The following is an 8,646-nucleotide window of genomic DNA, read 5'->3' as shown; positions in this document are numbered from 1 at the left end:
TGAGTTTAAGTTATTTCTTGAATGATTTATTGTACTCTAATGCTGGTATGTGTAATGAAAATTGAAGGAAAAGTCTTGACGATTGTTAGTTGTCGAGTGAACTGTCAAGGCATGCAAACTCCATGCATGCTGTCAGAATATGACTTTTTGTAATGAAATTAAGGTAACCTGCTGTTGGAATTGATTAAATATTAATGTCCTAAGCTGAAATTAGAAGATGTCATAGTTATAATTAAGATTTCCTATTGCTTGGTCTTGATTAAAATGGAAGTATTTATGTTGTCTTAAACCATTATCTAAAGTGGATTAATTGTCGTGGTCTTAATAATGAAATTTTGGTATCTTCAAACGACAAATTGAGAGGAGTTATAGCTGTGATTTATAGTGCTTTGGTGCCGTGGTTAAAATGTATAACTCTAGGACTGTTATTGATGATATGTCGTTAATGAGAAAATTGCGTTTTATTTGCCGAATGACTTGTTATTTTAGAAGTACAAATTGAGTGTTGCTAATGGTGAGTTTTCTTTAGACTCGTTTTGTTATTTTCATGCTTAATATATATATATATATATATATTAAATTAGCATTGATGTTTCGGTTTCAATTTAATGGCTGAAAATGTTCTTTAAAACTTCAAGGCTACTTAGTGTCTAGCATTAGCTAGATTCGTTTATTGTAAGTTTAAATGCTGCTCGGAAATAGTGTAAAAATTACTGCTATCCAATTTTGTGCCCTTGTTATGTTGTCCAAAATTTGAACAAATTAATGGTTCTATTTTCTTGTCGATTAAGGGCTGTAAAGACAGTCGCATTTGTTGCATTATGCTATTCAGTTTTGGGACCAAATAATTGAGCATTGCTGGATTAAAAATCATGGATTGTTATTGTGATGAACTAATAAATTTTAATACTATTGAGTGTGTTCTTGAGGGATACAAATGCCGTGCATGTTGCTGTCTTGTGCTGTCCAAAATGGGACAAATTGAATGTGCTTGTGAATGAGTTCTTCAAAGGAAACTGTGCAAATTCTCATGTTTAAATTCTGATGTTTGCATGCAGGTAAGCTATGGTTGTAGGGGTTTATAAATCGAGTTTAGTAGCTAAAATATTATATTATTCTTACTAAGTTCGGTTGTTAGTAGTGAAGTAAAAATTTGACAATTAAATGCTTAAATGACTGCTAGAAACTATAGCTTGAAAGGTTATTATTCCAGCATGTAAATACTTATTTGAATGTGTTGTAATATGTGGAGCAATTGGTTTGCTGCATGTATGAAATAAAAGAAAACAATAGTTGTTAAATATTAGTTTTTGTTGTTGATCGAAAGGGTTAAAAATTCGTTGTTAAAGGGGATGTAAATTGGTGTTAATTAAGATGTTCGGATGGGGCTAATAAAACAGTTTGAATGTGATGCAATTAAGCTGATTTAATGTAAAGTGAACTTTTTTTTTTCAGAAACAAGCACATTATGATTGATCTTAGCATTGATAATAACAAGATTAACTGGGCTCTCAAGGACAAACATGAGTTTACAGACATCATGGGGACTGTATATCGTGAGGCAATGAAAGGTCGTGGTTTGGTAATTGCTCTGAAAGATTACTCGACAAAGTACTACTATTGAGTATTCTTCCAACCTGTAGTTGATCAGTATGTAGATTGTATGTAGATATGTGTGTCGTTTGCAATGCTTGGTTGCATGAATGTGGAAGATAATCCAATTTGAGATGAAACTTTGAAATATATATTTTATGTGCTCTTTTGATGCTTGTTTACAGTATAGCACCTTAGCATGGATTGACTTTCCTTACAGTTGTTTGATTAGGAACAAGTGTTTTAATTTAACTATATAAAAATATAAATGATATGTTTATAAAGATGATAATATGTTGATTCAGCCATGGTTGTAGATGGATCTTTCAATTAACTCAATTGAAGATTATATAAACTTGATTTTTATTATATAAAAGATAAAAGAAATTTAGTAAATTTAGTAAAGGAATAAAAAGAGTGCAAGGAAAAAATAAATGGATAATGGAACATTTAGCACATTAAATATGTGTTTAAAAATAATAAAGTAGTTATATATTATTTTATAATATTATATATTATGATTTTTATTAATTCATATTTTAGTAATAATATTAAGAATGTTATTAAATTATATATTATTTTATTAAATTTTATTTAATAATACTTATGTTAAAATATGATTAAATTATTTATTATTATTATTATTATTAAATTATATTTAATAATAATTTTATTAAAATTTAAAATTATCTATCTAAAAATTCTATTAAGGGTATTTTGGTCATTTAAGTCTTTTTCCTTATCCTATTACAACATCTATTCTATTCTACTAAATACATGAATACTACTACAACTCTATTCCATTACATTCAACTAAACAACTGAATTATTGATTACAAGTCTATTCTATTACAGTTCTATTTCATTACCGCAACCAAACGTACCCTTAGGGTTAAGCAAGAAAGCCGACTAAATCAAAAACTATCATGAATCGAGATTTATGAAAAATGCATTGAAATTTTGTCAAATAATATTCACAAAATAATATGAAAAAATCTAGAATTGAATCGAGCCTAATCAAATTATGATGGAGGGTTCAAAGAATCTAAAAATACCTGACTGAAGTGCCCTATATCACCCCTTCAAAACCTTACTTCGTACTCTCTCTTGCCTATACAAGTTTTGAGTTCTTTGATGCCTTTTTTTGGAAGATCCTAGTGGTGAAAATGAAGCACAGGGTGTAGTTAGGAAAATCAAAGCTGATTTGGATGAAACAGGAGTTAAGTTTGAAAATAGGAAGTATAAATGAGTTTAGGGATGTATTTTTTAGGCTTAAACTGTTGGCAAATGGTGGTCGGTGAAGGGGGTTTGGCGTAAATGTTGGCTGCTGGATTTTGAATTATTTTGTAACTTTTCATAATTAATTGATTAAATAGAAATTTAATCATACTTGGATGACCTGTAACTCTCTAACACAGCGAAGGAAACTCACTTTAGCTTCTCCACAAAACCCCAAGCCAAATCTTTAGCGGTTGTAGTCACTACTCCTCTGCTCTCCACGTTCTCTCTCAACCAGCAATGGGTATTAAGGTGATTTTTTTAAGTGTTTCTAACTTTTTTTGAAGAATTAAATTGGGGTTTTCTTTATCTGAATATTAATCGATGTTTTGGCATTTGAATTTCATGATTAGGGTTTAACGAAGCTTCTAGCAGACAATGCGCCAAAGGCCATGAAGGAACAGAAATTAGAGAGCTATTTCGGCCGCAAGATTGCCATCGACGCCAGCATGAGCATTTACCAATTTCTCGTTCGTATATTGTTCCCTCGAAAAGAAAAAAAAAATGAAAGTTTTCTCCTTTATTTCCATTTGAGAGCTAAGACTAACTAATAATGTTTTTTTTTTTTTAATTTTGGGTTGACTGTAGATTGTCGTGGGTCGTATGGGGACTGAAATGCTCACCAATGAAGCCGGTGAAGTTACCAGGTTTTTAATATATTTTTCTCTTCATTCATTAATTCTTTTTTATCTTACAAAACTATCGTTAGCTGATTCTTATTTTATTTTTTACCTTTTCAATTACATTTTCATTATTTGGTTCATAAAATGTTTACATGGGTTCTGCTGGCGTAATCCTTAGTCATTTGCAAGGCATGTTTACTCGGACAATTCGGCTTCTTGAAGCTGGGCTTAAACCTGTGTAATGTGATTCTTTCCCTTTTCTTTTCATTTTCCTTAGAAGTTAATTAGTCAGTCATTTTAGCGCAGATATTTTCTGCCCTATGCTGCCTATATTGTACCACATCCCAAAGGCCTTTTATTTGCTAATGCTTGTGGTATTTTCTTTCAGCTATGTTTTTGATGGGCAGCCTCCAGATTTGAAAAAACAAGAGCTTGCTAAGCGGTACTTTATTGCAAATTATTTTCAAATCGTTTTTTGTTGGTTTCCTTCAATATGACCGGAGCTTGATGAGTAGAATGTTGCTTTTTCATAATTTTTATACTAAATTTGTCATGTAGTTACTCAAAGAGGGCAGATGCTACTGAGGATTTGCAAGAAGCCATGGAGGTATTTTTCTTTGGTCACACATGGAGTGATAAGTGAAGTTTTCTTTTGTTGTTTCACCACTACGGAAAATTAAGGTGCTGTTGTTTTTATTATTAGACTGGAAATAAGGAGGACATTGAAAAATTCAGCAAGCGGACAGTAAAAGTGAGTTCTTTTCTCATCCATTTTCTCCCAATAGTAGATGTGATAGCTCACTGTATTTATTTCTGGATGTTTAGTCATGACATAAATACAAAAGATCTGGTTAAAATAGAACTGTGCCAAAGTGCGATGTTGGCTTTATTGCTCTCTACTGTTTCCAGGTGACAAGGCAGCATAATGAAGACTGTAAACGGCTTTTAAGACTTATGGGGGTGCCTGTGATTGATGTGAGTGTTCTTTGTTTGAATGTGGGGTTTTCAGTTTTGGGTTTAGAAGCTCGATTCATTCTATTGAATTCTGTTTTATTTTTTCACAGGCTCCTTCTGAAGCAGAGGCTCAATGTGCTGCACTCTGCAAATCTGGAAAGGCAAGTATCCAGTAGGTCATGATAAGTTGTTTATCTAGGGCCTTATCAGTCCTGAAAACTGACATGTAATAATTCTATTTACCTTTATGAGATTGAAAAAGTTCAAATTTTTTCTAATGCCATTTTAAGATGCAGCCTATTTAATTTTCAGTGTATACACCATTTATTCTTGATAACCTAGTACTATATATGGCTTTAGGGGTTGAAATCATGCCTTCATATTTATCAGGTTTATGCTGTGGCTTCTGAGGACATGGACTCTTTAACCTTTGGAACTCCTAAGTTTCTTAGACACTTAATGGACCCTAGCTCAAGAAAAGTTCCAGTCATGGAGTTTGATGTTGCAAAGGTGCTTTAAGCATTATACACTCATGTACTTTGTTGATTTTGAGTTTGATTTTCTGACGGAGATGTGTGTTAGGTTTTGGAAGAGCTGAATCTTACAATGGATCAATTCATTGACTTGTGCATTCTTTCTGGATGTGATTATTGTGACAGTATTCGAGGTATGCTGGGGTTTTCTTTAGAGTGTCTGACCTTTATGTTACATGATTCACTCAAAATTTGGGTTATGTAGCTGGTATATGACGATGTTCTCAAGCTATTACCAGGTATCGGGGGACAGACAGCTTTAAAGCTAATTCGTCAACATGGATCTATAGAGGAAATACTTCAGAACATAAACAAAGAGAGGTCTGGATTGTTTATGTGTGGTGTAGAATGATTTACGCAGATTTCTTTTTGTACGCTAACTAATTTTAGTTATATGAATAAAAACATTTTTCATATTCAGGTACTCAATACCTGATGATTGGCCATATGAAGAGGCTCGACGGCTTTTTAAAGAACCATTAGTCTGCATGGACGATGAGCAACTTGAGATGAAGTGGAGTCCTCCAGATCTTGAAGTGTGTAATTCCTATCCTAATTACATATATTGTTCTAGGGGATGTGTAAGCTATCTTTGTTTAATACAGCTGCATTATTTTGTCAATTTTTTCTAGGGGTTGATTACCTTTCTGGTGAATGAAAATGGATTCAATATTGACAGAGTGACGAAGGTATTTCCTCTCTTATTAAATCAATTTTTTATGATTCTTTTGGTTAAATTGATAAAAAAGTCTATTCATCTTTATTTCTTTTGTTCACTAGGGAGTAGAGAAAATTAAAGCAGCCAAGAACAAGTCTTCACAGGGCCGGTTAGTAGTGCATAGTTACATAAAATGACGTTTTAAGTTTCTGTTCTAATGCTTACTATGTCATTACCCTTCTCTTTCCAGACTAGAGTCCTTTTTCAAGCCAGTTGCTAACACATCTGCACCAATTAAACGAAAGGTATAGCTCCACGAAGCATTTTGATTAACTATCACTATATTGTTCTTTTCTTCTTACCTGGTGGCCAATCCAGTGCATTTTTATTTTTTTGACTGGTTGCATTTCATGTATCATGCAACTTCATTTTCTTTTAATTCTGCATTTTTGGGTACATATTGTTATGTTTTTTATTGCATTAAACTATATTACTTGGCCTTGTATAACTTTGTTTGTCTTACGTGGGGTTTGTTGTTTTATAATATTTTTATTTTAATAATTGAAAGAGATCATATAAAAAGTACAAAGGTTTGTGTTTTTTTTGGAAAAAGAAGTTGAGAAATATATTTGGGTTAGATAATCTTTACAAAGGGAAAAGTATGAAAGGTATTTGGCTTTTATAAGTTCAGTGCACTGGTTGACAAGGAACCGAATGCACGCTTTAATTTCCTTAACGAACTCTAAACTCAAGATATTCTCTCCACTAGTATTTTCAAGGGTTGTCTCTGCTTTGCTCATGGACTTGGCAATTTGTATATTTATGTCTTGTTTTCTTGTATATTGATGTGTTAAACTGTGTTATATAAATCTTGGCACATTAAGAATTTGTGTTGGAGAAATTTTGACATGTTAACAAATCGTTCTCATTCGTGTATAATTTTCTCATGCTATCTCGTGTTCCTATGTGATGCAATCATGTTATATCCAAAATTACCAAGGCTATTGAAGACCATGAACCTTAGAACAAATCCGTGCTCATCTTAGCTATTGAACACCATATTAATGTTATCATTATCATTAATACCGTTAATAATAGGAAAGTGAACGTAGTATAAGAACCTTTGATACTTGTGATGATTAAAAGTGTAAGAACCATAAGTCTTTGAAGGCGTAGAACTCCTTTTATTCAATGATTGTTAGGGTAAGAAACCCAAGTTTGGATTATTTTATATCTTGTTAGCTATTTTATCGCAGTGTCTCCATTTTGCTCACGAGGCTGAAACTGTATTTGTCTTCTGGTCACTTGTTAAACTGTTTATTTTAATAGAATATTGTGCTCTACATGAAATTTTTTTCATCACTGTGACAGGAAATACCTGAGAAGACAGGTAAAGAAACTAATAGTAAAAAGCACAAGGCTGGTGGTGGTAGGAAAAAGAAATAGTTGAATTAGGGGTGAGCAGAGCAACTGCATTGTATGGGATTTGGACTGTTTTGTTTTTTGTAATGAATTTTTACTTTTTTAACTTATGGGTTTTATAGTTTCTTAGTAAATTGGAAACTTTGATCTTTGATTAGTGTATGTGCTGGCTCCTATACATTTGAGTGATATGATGGAAGTAGAGGTGGCTTCACTTAATTTGTTTGATTTCTGAGTACAGTATAGATCTTTAAAATTACAAATTAAATTTGATTTAAAAAATTCACCAACCATTAATAATGTTATTATCTTAATTTTCTATGAAAAATATATAGTAGGGTGGTAATATAATAACTCTTATTTCCTTTATCTCTACCATTCTATATTTTTCAACAATGAAATGAAGTTTCTTGAGCATTGTTTTCACCCTTCGCACAAAATTGTGTTGAAACATGATTAAGTAAAATTTGGATACAAATGCAAATAATTTTATTTATCAAACTAAAGTTACACTTTTGGATTTTCTCAAATTTAATAAATTATTTGAATTTTACTTCAATCACTATGATGAATCATCTTTTGAGATTTAATCTTGAATTATCCTATTGAGCTATGAGATATTGGAACATTGATATATGTAGATCATTGTAATAGTCTGGTTCAAGGTATTGATGCATAAGGGTTAGGTATCGGTACTTAACTCTTGTTTTTGGTATTTTGAGTTCAAATGTTGTTTTTAAGGTCATTTTAGTTGTAATTTTGTTTAGCTATGATCAAATATGTTTGAATGCTTATAAATATCATTTTAATAAGTTCAATAATCGTGAATTTACCTATTTTGATTTATTTGAGGTTACTTCGATAACCAATGTAATATTGTGCATTCGATTGTTTTTCGGATTGAGTGACGGGTGTCGAAAAGTGTATTTTCGGGACTCTGTTTTTGTAAAACGGACTCGTAAATATTTTTAGTTAGTTGTGTAGTTAATTAGGTTTTGGTTATGTGAATTTGCATGAAAATAAAGAATTAAATGTGAAGAATAAAAGTTAGTCTCGGTTTAGGGACTAAATTAGAAATTAGGCAAATATTAAGTAAAAATTGAAGTATTCAATATGAAATTGAATTGTGTATTCATGAATTGCATATGGAATGAACAATATTGTTGTTTTAATGATATGTGTATCATATTGTGAAAAGCTATTATATAGCAAATGATGAGAATTGAATATGGTATGCTTGATGTAGTTATGAAGTGAAAAATTGAATGAGTAATATCATTGTATAAATTAATGTGGTTTTTAACAATTGTACTTATAATTGCAATGTACATATCATAATATCTTTTCTCTATAAATATTTGGATTATAGAAATACCATTGAGTTTTACTTAGCGTAAGGTTTTATTTTCCGTGCGCAGGTTAAGTATTAAATTTTGATCGTCGATTTAACATCCAACAACAGTCTCGAACTCAAACGTGGTGATGTTTTTTCTTTTGTGTCGGCATGTACCTAAGGTATCTAAATATTAATCATCTTGTGGCTTGATTGTAAATAAGATTATAAGTTAATATTAGATGGTTATAT

The 8,646-nt window shown here is 31.4% G+C and overlaps 1 protein-coding gene across 1 annotated transcript; it reads left to right on the top strand.

Annotated features, from left to right (window-relative positions):
- Window positions 1-2,598: 2,598 nt before the first annotated feature.
- On the top strand, window positions 2,599-7,280 carry LOC108486955 (flap endonuclease 1). Its single transcript, XM_017791123.2, has 17 exons — window positions 2,599-3,123; window positions 3,225-3,341; window positions 3,460-3,518; window positions 3,673-3,732; window positions 3,883-3,936; window positions 4,053-4,101; window positions 4,198-4,245; window positions 4,404-4,469; window positions 4,559-4,609; window positions 4,839-4,958; window positions 5,031-5,115; window positions 5,221-5,302; window positions 5,403-5,517; window positions 5,614-5,670; window positions 5,762-5,808; window positions 5,890-5,944; window positions 7,011-7,280. The coding sequence occupies exons 1-17, from the start codon at window positions 3,112-3,114 to the stop codon at window positions 7,083-7,085; spliced, it is 1,152 nt and encodes a 383-aa protein (XP_017646612.1). The 5' UTR covers window positions 2,599-3,111; the 3' UTR covers window positions 7,086-7,280.
- Window positions 7,281-8,646: the final 1,366 nt, after the last annotated feature.

The sequence above is a fragment of the Gossypium arboreum genome, chromosome 10 (assembly GCF_025698485.1).
Source record: "Gossypium arboreum isolate Shixiya-1 chromosome 10, ASM2569848v2, whole genome shotgun sequence".
NCBI lineage: Eukaryota > Viridiplantae > Streptophyta > Magnoliopsida > Malvales > Malvaceae > Gossypium > Gossypium arboreum.
Note: the sequence above shows the minus strand (reverse complement) of the source record. Positions and strands in the feature narration are given on the sequence as shown.

Excerpts from the sequence above, each read along its gene's own strand:
- LOC108486955 (XM_017791123.2), top strand. Across the intron at positions 3,519-3,672 it reads GAAGCCGGTGAAGTTACCAG|TCATTTGCAAGGCATGTTTA; the intron begins GTTTTTAATATA and ends CGTAATCCTTAG. Across the intron at positions 5,518-5,613 it reads GGAGTCCTCCAGATCTTGAA|GGGTTGATTACCTTTCTGGT; the intron begins GTGTGTAATTCC and ends AATTTTTTCTAG.